Source organism: Sminthopsis crassicaudata, chromosome 5, assembly GCF_048593235.1.
Source record: "Sminthopsis crassicaudata isolate SCR6 chromosome 5, ASM4859323v1, whole genome shotgun sequence".
Classification (NCBI taxonomy): Eukaryota; Metazoa; Chordata; class Mammalia; order Dasyuromorphia; family Dasyuridae; genus Sminthopsis; species Sminthopsis crassicaudata.
Genome location: NC_133621.1, coordinates 122,594,617 through 122,612,191, shown reverse-complemented (window position 1 = coordinate 122,612,191; position 17,575 = coordinate 122,594,617). Strand labels below are relative to the sequence as shown.

General features: G+C 30.6%; 1 protein-coding gene across 5 annotated transcripts in view; it reads left to right on the top strand.

Moving 5' to 3' along the window:
• Nucleotides 1-17,575, top strand: part of PTPRZ1 (protein tyrosine phosphatase receptor type Z1) — a 224,910-nt gene that overhangs the window by 143,413 nt on the left and 63,922 nt on the right. For all 5 annotated transcript variants that reach the window (XM_074268136.1, XM_074268135.1, XM_074268133.1 and 2 more), the window contains 2 exons: nucleotides 1,843-1,969; nucleotides 11,308-11,351. In XM_074268136.1, the coding sequence (XP_074124237.1) occupies nucleotides 1,843-1,969; nucleotides 11,308-11,351 (171 nt within the window). The remainder of the gene's footprint in view (nucleotides 1-1,842; nucleotides 1,970-11,307; nucleotides 11,352-17,575) is intronic.

The window sequence follows — 17,575 nt, the reverse complement described above, 5'->3', positions numbered from 1 at the left end:
ATACGTGTGTGTGTATATACATACACACACACATATATTTAAAAAGCTACAAAGAAAAATATGCAGACCCAAACTCAGAGAGAAAATATAGAGGAATACTTTCATGAGAGAGATTCACCATTTATAGTTTTTTCACTATAAAGACTTTTCACAATAAAGACTTTTAAAGCCTTTAAAAGTTTCATAGCAATTGGGATAATTTATTTTTATTCAAATAATATTTAAATGTTCTGACATAAATATTATTACTGTGTAAAAATTCATTTCAGAATTTTTTGATTAGATATACTTGATAATAGTAATACATAATAATAGCATGAGTTTAAAGTAAGTGTACATATATACTTATAAACAATATCTATACATTATTTAAAAGCAAATAAAATAAAATTTATGAAACATTTCTCTCTAAAACTAAACATGTAATAGCTTCTTTATTCAAAATAAAAATAAATTTTGGCCTGCTAAAATGATTTTTAAAGGAATCACTTCTTTTCTAATCGGTATTAATTTTTTTTTAATTAATAATGCTTTACTCTTGCCTTATACCATCTAGTAGAGTTCCATACTATCTGTTTTTTCATGGAATCTATAACTAGGGTTTATTTTCAGTTTGGAAAATAATGAATCATTAGCTAATGCCAGTCTCCCAGAACTCCAACTATTATTATGTTACTTCATACTCTGTATCCTTCTTGAGCCAGATGCCAACAGACAATTAGATATTTTTCTATTTTGTTCACTCTAGCCAAATGAAAGATAGAACATATATTTTCAAAAGGTATAGTAATAAATTGTTATGTAGTATGGTTCATATCACATTTGGACATTACCCTGTAGACAAAATAAAATTAAGTTTCAGATCAAGGCTATAGTTAGAATCATAAATTCTCAAAGTTGGAAGGAATATCAAATGCCATCTAATCCAACATATGTCTTTCCAGGAATATGTTTTCCAATTTCCCAAACAAGAGGTCATCTAGCCTCTGCTTATAGACTACCAGTGATGGGAAATCTACCACTTCCCTCTTATGGCACTGCATTCCACTTTTGGGCTTGCTTAGGAAAATGTTAACTTTTTCGGAATCAAAAATCTGTCTGTTTTTTATCTCTTGTTCTTCTCTGGAACCAAGCAAAACAAATCTAATCCTTCATGTTTAATGACAACTATTGTATTTCTTCAAATCATTTCTTCTTTAGGTCAAATGTCTCCTCCTTCAACTAATTCTCATAACATGATCTTGAAGTCCTCATAATCTTTGATCACTCACTTATAGATGAATATCTATAAATATCCTCCCCAGAATTTTGCATCACCCAGAATTAAATGCCATACTTCAGATATGTTCTGACAAGATTAGAATAGTGAGACAAAAAAAAAAAAAGATTGTATTTGTGCCCTGGAATAGATATGATAATCCAATATTAATTCAATAAATACTTGGAGGTGTTAGAAAATGAGTGACTTATCCAGAAAAGGAGCTATTACTCCTTAGTAAGTTAAATCCCTTCCCCCATTAACTCTTCTACACACTTATTGTTGGTTATCTTTGCTATTAGAAAATGTCACAATTTCAGTGTTTAAGGAATCACTAGATATTTCTCAACCTTATTTTTTTCTTCTGTAAAATGAAGATAATGATAGCACCTACCTCACAGGGTGAGATTAAATGTGAAGATCAAATAAATGTTTAGGTCACAAATACAAATCTTAAAATGCTATATAAAGGCCGACTGTTTTTGTTGCTAACAGATGAAAAACTTTTAAAGTAAAACTGTCTAATATGTTCAAAAATGAGTTAAAATGAGACACTTATATAATAAACAACATTTCTCTTTTAGGGTGCTATTCTAAATAATTTGCTGCCCAATACAAGTTATGTTCTTCAGATTGTAGCTGTATGCACTAATGGTTTATATGGAAAGTACAGTGACCAGCTGGTTATTGACATGCCTTCCGATGATACAGGTAAGTGTTACTTTGAGAACAGTTGTCATTTTAACTGAAAAGAAACATGTTATACCTTACACAATTGTGTTACAAGTGTGTCTAAAATGCAACTCCTCCACCATTTTATATAGTCTCTATATAACTGACTCCAACTCATTTGGTAGCCCCTCATTTTCCATTCCGCAAGCAGCTAGCCACAGAACTTTTAAGTGCTATCCATGAGTGAGGATCTGCTTTCTCTTGGAATGCCTTCCCTTTCTGTGTTGTCTGCTCACTCCTTCCTGTTTTACCTGATTTATGAGAATCAGGGAGATAAGGAGCCCTACCCAATAAGAGTTTTTTCAGAGATAAAAAGGAAATCTGGAAGGGGAGAGAGACTCACCCAGAGAAGGAAATTTGAACCTGGGGAGGATAAAAAGGCAGGACTGAATTATTGAAAGATCTAAAGAGGAAACTCTGCTAGTGAATAATGACTGATTATATGTTTAAACTCACATTAAAAAGCATTGGATTATTGAGGTCTGTTACCACTGCGCAAGCCAATAGTCTCCAAAATAGATATTATATACCACCAAAAAGTCATAGAATCATCCTAAAGAATATATGGTGAGACAGTTATCCTGCTTGATAAGCCATTGTGAGATTGTCTTCAATACAGTTTAATGACTCCTTGTATTCATTTATTCCTCCATCATTCCTCATTCGCTGTAAATGCATCACAAGCCATTTTTTCAGTACATATATAACACAGCTTTTACAGGCAACATTCTCCCACCCCGGTCAGCATCTGCACACCCTATTTCTTACTTAGGTCACGATGACGATAGCAGATCCCTCACTTTTCATGCTGGCCTAGTAACCAGTAAGTTAGATTCCCTACCATTTTTCTGTTTTTGTCATATTGAACAAGTCATTTAGGATCATTTGGCAAATATCATCTGTAAAATGGAGATAAAGAGATTTCGATTAGAGGGACACTTCCAACTCTAAACTTAGGATGTTAAAGTTGTCATCTATATTACAAATCCCCCTCCCCAACCTAACTCTCTTACAAATTTCTCTGTTTATAGTGTGGACACTAGCATCATTCCTAGCTCTTCACTGCTACTCACCCCTTATCTAATCAGTTTCCAAACCCCTTGGGGGGGGGGCGGGTTTCCTACCTCTTAAGTCTTTCTGGCATCAATCCCTTCTCATTCACATCAAATGAGATAACATTTGTAAAGGGGTAGGTGCTTTAAAATATGTTTATTCTCATCCTCCTTCTCCTCATATAAATGTTCGGGTCCTCATTGCTTACCTGGACTAATATAATAAATTTCTTAATGAATTTCCCTACTTCAAGTCTCTTAGTACTCCAATTTATATAACTTTCAAAGGGCTCCCATATTCACTAAATTCCAGTGATTCCCTATTAATATTAGAATTAAAGATTTTATATTTATCTCATCATTTTATTTCTATCTTAAATTTTACAAATGAATACAAATTTTACAAAATAGATATTTTAGAGTATATGCTCTTAATTTTTTATTTTACTTATGAGGTTTCATTGTCAAAATAAAAGTTTGGAGACCATTGGCCCAGGCAGATAGGAAATGGAATTTATTGTTATTAATTCACTTTAAAGTTTTACTTCATTGAAATTTTGCTGTAATGGCATCCCAAAACTCATAGTTAATGTATTAATAAGTAGGCTGCAACTTTTAGCAAATTAATTAATTAGGGTCATGTTTACTCATCTGTTATCAAGGAAAGCTTTTCATTGTTTAACTGAGCTCTCTTAAGTTTGAGAGTCATTATTGCCTATTAATAAGATATTACACGCTTGCATCTCATAAGTATGTGTGAATTATACACCTTGAATTTCCTAATGTGGGCCTACCCCTTAGTCAATATTTATTAAAACAATTCTCAGGAAGATATTCTTAAACAAATATATGATTATTCTTTAAAATAGCATCATAAAAAGTATCTTAATAAATGAATTTCCTTTAAATGGTCCCTGGTGCTTAAAGTTAGACTAATGTAGTACTAATGCATATTTTTGTATGGAATAATTAGATAATTGTGACATTGTTTTTTAAAAAATGACTCTGATCTACTTAATTATTAAGAAAATTCTTCTTAAAAATCCATGGGATGGGGCAGCAAGGTGGTGCAGTGGATAGAAGGACCTGAATTCAAATCTGGTCTCAGACACTTAACACTTCCTAGCTGAATGACCCTGGGCAAGTCACTTAACCCCAGTTGCCTCAGTGAAAAAAAGAAAGAAAAAGGAAGGAAGGAAGGAAGAAAAAAATGAGATGGTAGTGGGGAGGGATAACAGCTTGCTTTCTTGAGACCTAATACATTATCTAGTATTAAAATCAGCAGAAATTTATTCCTGAGGAGCATGGAATTAATTTCTGACTCTGTCACTCACTACTATTAAAAAAAAAATCAAGCAAATTATATTAATTATGTCATAGCACTTCATTTTTGAAATAATGGTAATAATTCATGTTTGTGAGATATGTAATGGTCTTCAAATAGAAGTTGTTATATAAGTGAAGACTTTAATGTTATTAAAAGAAATTCTCATTTTTATTTTCTTTTTTTAGCCCTAAAAGTATCTTGTAGTAAGTAAATACATGATGATAAGATCATGTGACAGATTTTGAATTTTTTTATTTCAAAGCAACTGAGTGTTTTCCCCTGGTTGATATAGCAGTTGATATTATTATTTCTTAAAATTTTCCTAACCTTATTCTTCCAACCAAGAACAAATTTCATTTTAATATTTTCTTCTAATTGTATTTTCTTTGCATGTTATTGCTTTTCTTTGCATGGTGTTGCTAAATGAATATCTGAGCAGACTTGTTCTTGAAGCGCATTGACTGACTGTATTCCCTTGCTGTTTGTTGTTTAAGAAAAGCAAAGCTGGCAAGCATAATTTTATATTTACAGAGGTAAATTAGATCATTTCTTTTGCTTAGTATAGTGTTAAACCAGTGGAATTCAAATTTTACCTATTCTTTGGTCATCTTTATAATGAATATGTTAAGGATGAGATTCCCACTGAAATTGGAATGGGGTTTTTTCATTTAGATGAAAATTGAAAACTGTTAAGAAGAGTCAAATTTCAGTTTTATTCACATCAAGAAAAAATTAGATGCTCTGTTTTTCCTAAATACATATGGCAAAGAATATAACTTCCTTGTTTTAAATAACTACATTTTCACTAATCATTCTTCCAGTGTCATGCTAGCTAATTCAGTAACTCCTTCAGTAAATAGTATGTTTTTGTTCGGACATTGTACATGTTAAAATACACAAGCTTCCAAATTATTGCTTAGCTTTCTCACCTAAGATTGTTGCCTTGTTACTGCCAGAGTATTAGAGCAATTTTTTTTTTGAGGTTGTATTTACACATTTCTTATAATTAACTACTCTGATAGAAGCATAGTTAATAAAACATTGTGACCATTGGAATGTGATTATCCTTCCTATTGCTTTATTTTAATATTCTTTTCTAACATAAGAATGTTTTTAGTATAAAATGATATTTAAAATTAGGTATATCAAGTTAATTTGTCATAACTCCTAACCATTTTAACAAAGTTTTGCTTACTACACCACCTAAAATAGGATTATGAATAGCAGTATTATGGAGATCATATAAGTGAGTGGGATATGAAGTAATAAATTCTTCATTTTTCCTCCCCTTGTGTGTTTTTAGAGTATGTCAGATTTGCTTCATTATATATTTAATTTAAATGTCATGAGTTCTATTTTAATCCATATTATTTTATACTGTATTTTAATTCATATATATTTTTCAAAGAAATTTTTAAAATTGAGATTGTGTTTATGCTTTTACATATCATGTTCATCATGCTAGACATTTAAACCTCCAGCGAGGTCAAATATTTCTTTTCTGTAGAAGAATGGTTTCTGAATGATCTTTTGAACTGAGTTTGTATTGGCTCAAATAAGCTACAAGATTCCTGAATCCTGGGCAAGTTCTGTGCTTGTGTCTACAATACTATTTCACACAAGATTATGAATATTGCAACTTAATCTTCATTCTTTACTCAAAGGATCTGGACAGTTTCAAACATCACCATATTGAAATGGTAGCTTGGACACATCACCTAATGTCTCTCTTTGTGTCTCTGTGTGTTTGCCTATAAAGCATTTATCTAAAAATTTCACTTTTAAGAAATGGCATGTGTTTTGGATGATTCATTCTTTGTGGGGACCTGCTAAAAGCCAAATTTTTATGAACTAAATTGGATTCTTTCCTTACCTTTTCTATCCTGTTACCTTTAATGCAAGGCTTTCTTTACTGAGTATTGGGGGTCTTTCTGCTCTTACTGCACTTTGCAAACTTCTAAGCAATATATAAATGCTAGCTATTGTTATTATATTTAGACTTCATCAGCACAAAATGCATCACATCCCTTAGCATCTGCAATAGTTTTAATTATACATTGCACTGTAATATTTGAAATTGTCTTATTTTCAACATTATTTCCATAGGATATATAAGAATTTTAAGCCCTACAGTATTATAAAGCAGTTATGAGTGTCTATGATATTTGTATATTTTAGGATTATCTGACTAATGTTAATCCCAGCTTTGAAAACTCCCTTTATACTTCATACTGCCGATTAGGCCTTTCTTATTGGTAACCTTCCATTTTGTTAATCTCAATCATAGGTCAATAACCTTGTAAAGGAATATAGAATTGTACTGTTATTATTATAGAAGTACTTTACCTTATAACTATTGTGTTTTACTGATTTGTATTTTTTATAGAAGTAATTTTTGATCTGTTTTACTCTTTCTAGCTTAGATTTCATATACATTAAAAACTTTTGTTTTCAATAAAGATATATAGAGGAAGAATCAGCCCTGGAAGAGTTCACATTTAAATTTCTGAGTAGTCTGTCCAGTTTGGGGCTTGTGCATTTTAATCACATGTTGTTGTCTTATGCAGATTCCATGTCCATTGAGTATTGTTTATACATTTAAATTTATTATAAAATTGAATGCACAATTTCATTTCAAAAAGCAAAACTTTAAAAAAATATAATGAAAGTCAACCATCTTTTAAAAGGTATCTTTCTTTACTGTTTTCATATGAACTGATGCATTTGAATCCAGAAACCATAAGCATTTTCATTTCACTAGTAACTAAGATTCTTTTGCTAATTTGTGATTGTATAATCTAGAACTATTCTGAATATACAGAGCAGATTGTAGAGAATACATATTTTTCAGAGCTTTGTTTATATGTGTTTAATTTAAATGCATGGGTGTATTTGGTCACCATGTGTTCCTGTTAACAAGTGCTTGCGAGTATACACAGATTGTCTTTGTTAAATCACTCCACATCTGTCCTTCTTGACTGTACCACCCTATTGTTGGTGTTTATTTTAGAATGCTATTGAAAATCACAGTTTGAAGACATTGCGATCAACATTTGCTTTTAACTTCTGCACTGTAAAATTTGGCTTACCTTCAAACAATTAAATAAGCCTTGCTTGCCAACCTTCATCAGTGTTGCTTTTTGTGTTATGGAATGTTGATGTGTTACTAACATGTTAGAATTTTTTTTGAAAATCCAGTTTTACAAACAGCAAAATACAAAATCAGAATGAACACTTAGCTTTATTTCAGTTAGCACACAAATCAAAAGGAGAATTATGTAGGATACCAAAATTAAAATTTTATTTATTCAGCCTTATTATTCTGAAATTATTATAATTTATCCTCCTGAAGTCCAGGAAACTTGAGACCTACGTAACATTTATGTTATATAACATTATAAAAGTGTCCAGGGAATGCCAAAGTCACACTAACATAAGTGCTAATCTGTACATTTTGGGGAATTAGCAGATCAGAGTCTGATTACTGTCAGGTTAAGTCTCTAAGATGCTGTTAGCTTGAATTCCTATAACTTGTATTATGGCTTCAGGGTCCCAGACTTTTCAGGTATGGTATTTTGGAACTCATTTTAGCCTTGAAGGTCTAATGCAGAGGATCTCTGAATGGGTGGGTGGTTCCAATGCATCTTTGTATTCTAATCTGTTCCCTCAATTCTGAGGTAAAGTACAGGGTCATGTAAAACAAAACTTGTCTTAGATGGGAATTTGTAGGGAATTTATTCTCATCAATATGAAGTTTTCTTAGTCTGATAGCCAGCTTGAACTTAAAGTACACCACAGTGAGATAGCTATAAACTTTTGTGTTTACCCAAAATGGAACCAGAGTCCCCATATGTTGCCCATTTTTATGGCTATAAACAACAAAGTCAAACATTTCAAGGACTACCTGAGGAAAGTCACTTTTATCAAGTCATAAATATTAATATAGCTCTATAATTTGTATTTTAAATTTCCCTTTTAGCAAAACTTTCAGAAAACTCAAACAGTGTAGATTGATAATATGAATATAAAGCCACATATAAACTTTTAAAATGTAGTGGTAAAATGCATTATTTCCATTAATAAACATTTTTCCATACTCATAAAAATCATATTACAAAGTTATTTCTGTAGTCAAATCCGTCACTGCTCTTCATGATGTAGCAGCAGATCTACTGAACTACAGAATCAGCAGTCCTGTGATTGCCATTTGCATCTTGGTCCAGCTAGCTGCACTGCTGCCTAGTCAAGTCCTTGACCTCCAAGTAGGAGGTGTTTTAGTTTGGTGAGCTATCCATTGACTGTCATCCTTGGTACTTGATCCTTCTTCTCCTATGAGAGATTTCTTCCAAAATGTATTCCAAAAATGTGTTTTTTAATATTTTGATAAATAACTTATTTTGAGATTTTACCCTAAACATGTTGAAAAGCCAGGGAATGTTGTCATGATTTTATTTTTCCCCAGAATCATCAGAAAAAGAGGTAAGATTAATTATTCTTTTTTCTAATACAATATAACAAATACATCACTCAGCATTAAACAATGGTGTTAAAATGTAAAGTATAATTTTAAAAATTATTTAAATGTGAATCAAATTCTTGACTTAAGGAGGTTTAATTATTTATTTCTTTGGCTTATTTTATAAGAATAACCAGCTGTTCTAATTTTCCCAGCAAACCTTTATTCTTTTTTAGGAAGCCTTCTTAGAAATTACCTGAGCAATGAATTGTACTCTTTTTGAAAACATCACATTTCAAGGTTCCTTGGAATTTGTAAAGACATAGATATGTTAAAAGTACAGAAGTTAAAAGGATAACATTTTTTAAAAGTCCACTTCCAAGTTGTACATCATTGATTTTTAACAAAAGAAGAAATATTTAATTAAGACATTTTTGTCACTTGATAAATTCTTGGATGGAAGGGTGTGGGTGGTGTTTAATGGCTTTGGGAATAGTGAAAGGCAAGGAACAATATGCACCAGGTGAGTAACTGAAAATATTTACTTCATTGATCTACTACTACCTATGTATTACCTGGGGATGGGATGGGATGAACACCTTTTTTGTTTCATATTTGTAAGCTTCTCAACTTTTTAAAATGTTTCTAATTTTCAAAAATTATTTAATAAGTAAAAATGTCTTTATAAAAATTAATGTAATTCATTTTTCTTTACAACACAAACAATACTAATTTTATTAGAAATTTAAAGCTATCATTGGAATATTTAGTAGAATTTGCATTTCACTTTAGACTGTTTAATACATAAAATGTCATTCAGGAAATTTTAAAATGTTTTATAACCATTCAATTACACACATATATATTGTTGTTCTTAAAATATTATTCACTTCAATTCAACAAATATTAAACACTTTGTAACAAGGCACTATGCTAAATTCTGAGGATTCAAAGTAAAATATTATTCAGTTACAGCTTCTTATCTTAAGTCTTGCATGGACAAGACAAATATGACATCACTAAAAGAAACATTGATGTGAAAGGAGTTTGGTCATTTTTTTTTCCTCCCAGAGTGGAGGCAAGTTGAAGATGAAGAAAAAAGGACATAAAAACATAAGGAGAAGGTGGAAGATGAGAAGAGTAAATGAAGAGATAGAAACCTTCTGGAAAAGTTGTAGGGAAAAAAAGGATAGTGTCTTGGTAAGGACAGAAGGGAAAAGATCTGAAAATTATTCTAAGTCATAACAATCACTCTAGGATCAAGAATTTGAGGTGAACAGGTAAAAGAATATGATGGCAGAGGTGGATGGGGATAAGCAAGAACAGGATGCTTATTAAAAACTCTTTGGATTAAGAGAAAAATAATCCTATATTATTGCCCTCTTTGTCAAGAAGGATTTTTTATGTAAGGTGAAAAAGAGAAACTAATAATATTCACTACCAATTTTTTGGCATCTTTAGAAATGAGGAAATTCCTACTACCTTCCCAATGATTTGAGCAATTATGACCTTTTATTCAGTTTAAAAAAAGGAGGGCTAGCTCCCATGTTCTTTTAAATGCTGTCAGTTCTATGGCTTGCTTATGATTATCAGTTAGTTCTGTGAGTGTCTATTAATAAAAGTGTATTTATTCTGATAGGCTGATAATATCTTTTGAACTTAGTTGTTCAATTTTGCATATAGAGGTACTACCTGTATATTTTTATTGATATAAAATAAGTGGAATGGGTCTCATTCTCACTGTCTCTGAGGTTTAGTAATAATTGGAATAATAACACATTTACACAATTATTTTTCATCAATCTATAAGGTATGCAGCACACATTTTATTATCTCTTTCTTATTGAGGTTCAAAGAAATTAAGTAGTTTGCTTATATATTGTCAAAAACAGGTTTTAAACCCAGATACTTTTTCAATACTTCACAGGATTAAATCTTGAAATTCACTTAAATTTTCAGTGTTCAGAACTCAAAACATGGCCTCAGTTATTTTATGGGTGCTATGATAATCATGGTGACTTCAGGAAACCTTATAATGGGCAAAATATCAATTTTCTCTTAGTTTAGGAAAAGAGAAAAAGTTTGCATATAGAACTAATTGAACAAATTATCCAGTAAGGCTCTGGTACATAAACAAACCAAGTTCTTTATAAACATTACTTAGAATGAAAATAATTCTTCACTTTTATTTACTTGAAAAATACTCTTTTGGTTTTCTTATACACTTAACAGCAGTTTCATATCATCACCTTTTTCTATTCATTTGCCACACTGAGAGTGAGGGAATGATTTTTTAATGTATTATTATATAAACATGGAAATTTACATGGGAAATTTTGGCTTTTTCATTTTAATAGTGAAATATCCTGTGTCTTTATATATTGTTACCCCCTCTTACAAACAAAATATAAGTTCAAAAGATTGAAATATTGAATTGGGAGTTGTGATACTTATTATTATTATTATTATGTTTTAATTTTAGAGTTTGATCTTCCTGAATTCATTGAAACAGGAGAATTATTCAAGGTATATTTTTTAAGGTCAATTTTTATGTTCATCTTTTTTCTTTAAGAAACCTAATTAAAAAAACAAAAATTTTGAATTAAGGAAAAGGATTCATATAATTGTTAAACTAATAATTAAAGGTATTTTTTATTATTTGAAATAAGTTAATATTGTGCTTGTTATTATTTGTAGTAAGAAGGGGTCCACTTCATATTACCAAAGGCAGTTACAGGTTTCATTTCTTCTTTTTGAGGAACTATACATATCTCTGTCACTAGCATTAAAAACTACTTTATATATATATATATATATATATATATATAAATAGACATAACTTATATTTAAATATTTAACTTTGAACTTAGACTATTATTCTCAATTCATACCTTTTTAAAATTTGGGGAACATATTTTGGCTTATAATATCTTAACAATTATTTAGATAGATGACTTTACATTGGTATATCAGATGCCTTAATAGTTAATGTGATCAAGAATATATAAGCATATAAATTTACATTATATATACATGAGTATTTCTATTGCTTGTACAAATTGTCCTTTTTATGTGTTACTTTTAATGAATTTATAATAGCAGACCAACTTACAGAATACTTTGGATTTACTAAACTACGCTATCATGACAATACTAATAATTTTTGTATTAAGTTAAAAATTAGGAAGAGAAATACTTAAGAAATATAGAGATAGGGATAGGAAATAGGGGTATGATTTCACTGATTAAGAGGGACTTACCAAATGAGGCATCTCCTCCCAGTAGAGTTCTGTACTTTCTCTTCTACTATCACAGACAAATACATATAAATATAGATTTAGATATATGTATGCATGTATAGATGAATGCATATGTGGATGTAGGTATGAATTGTGTATATATTTATATGCATACATATCTCATAAGCATAAAGTTAGATCAATTATCTAAACACATATCTTCATTAAAATTCAGAAAAGACATTTTTTCCTAAAACAAAACAATCAGAAAATTCATTATGTTTATATTATAGTCAATTCTAATCATTGGTTTATTTGGACTAGAATATTCTCCTTTTATTATAGCAATTGGTACCTTTTAGTAAATAATTTTTTTTCCCTGCAATGACATGCAACCAGTTAGGAAATCCTCCTGCAAATGAAAACTAGTAATTAATTTGTAAATTATAGTCTTAGAGAGTTACCTTGAAGCACTGAAGATCTGAACTGTCTTGCTCATCTTCCTGCAACCAGTATTTGCAAGGGACAAGACTTGTGGATCTTGTTGATTCCAAAGACTGTCTTCTCATTGTGCTATAGTATCTCTCTAATGAATGATACTATTTGCGTTTTTATAATAAATCATAATTTAACATTTTTGTATTTCATAGTAAGGGTCTATATAATCTTATAAAATTCTAGTACTGATATATTAAATAGAATCTTGAATTCTTGATCTGTTAAATTTATAGCAGTAATTAGTATTGTTTCAGTCCTCAATATCCCATCGGTGCATGCATACAGTCATGAATTGTTCAAAAAGTAAGTTTAAAAGGTTTCTTTTTGCTTATATTTATATAGTTCTTAAATGTTTACAAAACATTTTACATACATTATGCCATTAAATGTGTACAATATGCATAATATGATTATCTTTTTTAATAGTATTATATTTTGTTGAACATTTGTGGCAATACTGCAAAGCATATTAGCTCTCATTATGAAAGTAAACCCTTAATTTAAAATAGCTGGTTTTGATGAGGAAGCCACATGAAATTATATGATTTATTTGCATAGTTATGATGAATGGACACTGTTAAATTTGTATTTATTATGTCTGTATTTCTTTCCAAGATGGATACATTACAGCATTGAGTTACAATATTAATTACAGCATTAATTATGCTATAAGTATGGGCTAGTTTCTCTGTGAGAAGACTAAAGGACTTGAAAATTTCCTCTCCATTCTTTGATGGGATTGAAGATAAACCCATGAAGGGAAAAGAAGAAAATTTGAAATGAGATTTAAGGAAAGTAAAATAATTAGGATGAATAATGGATAATGAGTAAAGGAAAGTAAAAGAGAGGAGAAAGAGAAGTTTTATCCCATTGAATATACATTCTGAGTGTGATATTTAGGATATGATATATAATAGTAGAGAATAAATCCAGACTTTCTGAAGAAGAAATGGCACTATGCTCATTGAAAAACTAAGTAAGGATAATGCACCAATCCTAGCAAGTGATAGGAGTTATATTATCACATCTAAGATGAAGAGTGGCATCAGGGTATTTAGTGATTTTCCTGAAATGTAGAGTGATATTTGCATATAGGCCTGACCTGGTTACCTAGAGAGATATAATGGAGTTGAGATATACAAGGATTATCTACTTATAACTTCAACGCCTTTCTTTTGAGAAATAAAGAAAGAAACAATCTGAAATCAAACTAGTATTTCTGAAGTCCTGAGCAGGAAAAATAAAAGACTTGGAGATACATGGGTATTTTCATCGTATCTTGATGTTGAAGATCATGACTTTGGAAGATTATGGCCACTTTTTCCAGTTAAATATAGATGTGAGATCTTACCTTTTATTCAAGATTTTTAAAAACCTTTATTAAACTATATAATGTCAAAATTGCATATTTTGACATTAATGTGAAAGAATATACCTGAAAGAGGTTAAATAAAAAACTGAAATGAAATTACAGAGGAAAAATGGAAAGATATGTCATCAAAATAGAAAAAATCATATACTTGGAGACAATAGATGTAACTTAAAAGAGACATTAATAGCAAAGGAATACTGAATAGATCATATTTGGATAACTGAGATTAAAAAAATCATTTTAAATAAGAGTCTCTATCCTTATGGAATTCACTCTCTAGCAGTAGGATAATATATAATTCTCAAGAAGAAACAAAATAGAAAATAATTGAGAATATTTCAAGACAGTTGTCACCAAAACACAGAATAGAGATAATAAACTAAGTGAACTTTACTTTTAACTACAAAAGGCTACTACAATCTCATCACAAACATATGATGTCACTTGGTAGAAAATGATTGATGAACAGAATGTGGAAGTTATACAAAACAGATAGTTAATAGAAGAAAAAGGGTAGTATTACTATATATTAAGAAGATATGCAAGTATGGGAATCCATGGAAATGGGAATAGAAACTAGGTGAACGTGAAAAAAAATAACATTTTCACTGGAGACCACCTAGATAGAAAAAAATTGGTTGATACCTTCCTAAAATAGAGCACACAACTATCCAAGACAAGATAAAATGACAAGAGGATTCAACTGTTCTAACATCTGAGTTTCATTCTGCTACCAGATCTGGCTTGATTTGGCTGACTTGATAGTTTCATTATTTGTAAAACAGAAGGAGCAATAAAGTAAATGGAAATTAATATGATCTGTATTGATTTATTTAAAAAAAGTGTTCCAAACTTTGCCTTATTTCATAATTTGATAGGTTTTCCAGACTGGTATATAGGAAATTGCAAACAGAGTCTTTGAATTTCAGCAAAGAGAACATCTCTTAATTTCTTTGTGGATAAATTGGAATAATATGACTTTGGATGAATGTTGACAAATTAGCTAATTTTATATTTGATTAAATAACCAGAGTACGGAATTATCAGCAGTCAAAAAAATATAGGGTTCTTGTTGTAAGCCATACTGTTCTTTCCTTGGGCCTGATCAATTAAATACTTTCGTCAATTACTCAGATAAAGATATAGAAGGCATGGCAGTCAACTTTGGGAATGACACAAAGCTAGAAGGGATGATAAATACTTTGTATGATAGAATTACCATTTGAATATCACAACAGGTTCGAATCATAGAGCAACACAATCAAAAATAAATTTAATGGATGTGTAGCATAAAGGCATTTTTTGCTTAAATTACATTAATAATGAGTGAAGAGAACTCATTTAACAATATTTTTTATGAAAATGTCTGAGGATTTTCATTGACCACAAACTCCATCTGAATAGTATGACATTTCTGCTAAATGGGACTAATGAAAATTTATGCTGTGTCAATAGGTCCAAATCAAGAAAAGCAACAAATATTCTATATTCTATTTTGGACAGACCAAATCTGAATTTCTTTGAGATTAATAAATAGGATTAAATAAGATAGTCCTTGCCCCTTACTGAGCTCACAGTCTAATAAAGGGATAACGCAGAAAACATAGATTCCTGTAATATAAAATGATATGCAAGTAAATAAAAAAGGAGGAAAGTACGATATAAGGCCCAAGTAAGAAAAGGTCTTTTACTGCCTTGGGAAATCTGGAAACTTGAGAGAGAGGGTATACCTCTCCTCTGGTATATATCATTCAGGTCTGGCCACCACATTTCAGAAAGAATATTGATACACTAGATAAAATCTGGAAGAGAACAAACATGGGTAAGAATCTTGCAATTGCATAGTGTGAAAATAAATTGAAGGAAGAAGGGATTTGTAGCTTGGAGAAGAAAAGACTTGAGAAATACATGACACCTCTCTTTTCATGTATGTGTAGAGTGTCACAAAGAAACATCATTTAACTTATTCTACCTCACCCCAGAGAACAAAACTAGGTTTTCTGTATGGGAAAGATAAATAAATTTAGAATTAATGTAAGGAAAATATTTTTTGCCGTTAGAACTATGCAAAAGTACAGCTCACTGGCTTACCTTAGGAAGAAGTAGGTACCTACCTCACTGGAGGTATTTAAGCAGTGACTTTATCCCCCATTTGTCCATATTATATATATGTATGTTTGTGTGTGTATATATATATACACACACACACACAAATATATATACACACATATATGCAGCAGGTGAGAAGATAAAAGGGCATTCAGTCATAATAACAAGCACATGGAAGGAAAAGAACACGGGACACATAAAATGGATAGCATATAGTCTACTTTGACCAAAGTGTAAAATACATTATTCTACATAGAAAGGATGATGGTAGAGAGTGGAAGGTTTTGAAACTTTTTGACATTTAGAATTAGGTAAAAATTAAATGAAGCTTCTTTGAAAGACAGTGATATCCCTATGATTAAAAGTGTTCATTTACCAATATTACTGAAGATATTTTTGCTTTTGGAAGAAGGTTACACTAAGCAATTTCTGAAGTTCTATGTTTTTATAATTTTGATTACTAAACAGAATGCCTTTACTGGAAAAGTTGACATTTATATCAACTCTTCAAGAATCTCTAATTGTATCAGTGTTGCTACTCCTGTCCCAAATAGAGATTGGAATTCCTCCACTTAATCAAATATGATCAAAAAGCTAATCCTACTATGGTACATTCTATTATGAAATCCTCTGAAATTTGTGATTCTGAAACCTTAATGAGCCATAGTACATGGATGGCTGCATTAATGTTTATTCTCTGCTGGCATAATTCCAAAATCCTATTTTAATTCTGTGCAGAGGATGAAGCCTTAGAATAGGACTTTAGTATTTCCACAAATACCTAAGAAAAGAACATTGTCAACACTTTTTTTCTATGCATATTTCATTGATAATAAGGTTAACAAACTTAGTTTTTTTAACAAATTAATAGAATTTCAAGGTTCCCCAAACTTTAGAATAAAAGCCTTGTGGAGTCGGTAGTGCAAGTCGTATCCATATTTTACATACTAAGGACAAAAAAGTAGTAAAGATCTGAAGCTAGGTTTGAACCTAGGTAACCATGCCCTAAGTCTAGTACTATACAACACTCTTAATAGAATGCATCTCTCCGTGTGTTTGTATATATATTGGTCAAATTAGATCCCTTTGTCAAACTTATGATTTTACTGCCACCAGGTCAACTCTTCCTTTCAGTTTTATGACCAAGGCATTTATGTCAAAATTATTAGAAACCATAAAATAGCAAGGTTTATAAATTATTTCACATGCAGACACCTAATACCATGAGTCTGGGTGACAAAAATATACCTTGATTTATTTTTTATTTAGTTTGTTGTTGTTGTTGTTGTTTTTTGGATCACATAAGTTTAGATTCACAATATGAATCTACAACAAGAGCACAAAGTGTTTTTGGACATTTTATTAACTTTCAGGCAGAAATCGCCTTATTCAGTCACAATAGAGTCTAGGCTTTGGCATTCACAATCCCCATATATATCTAGGCGACTTGAGGTATATTCTCATAAATTATCTTTAGAACCTCAGTTTAGGCACCACATTGATATTCTAAACCAGATTTTGTTAAATACAGT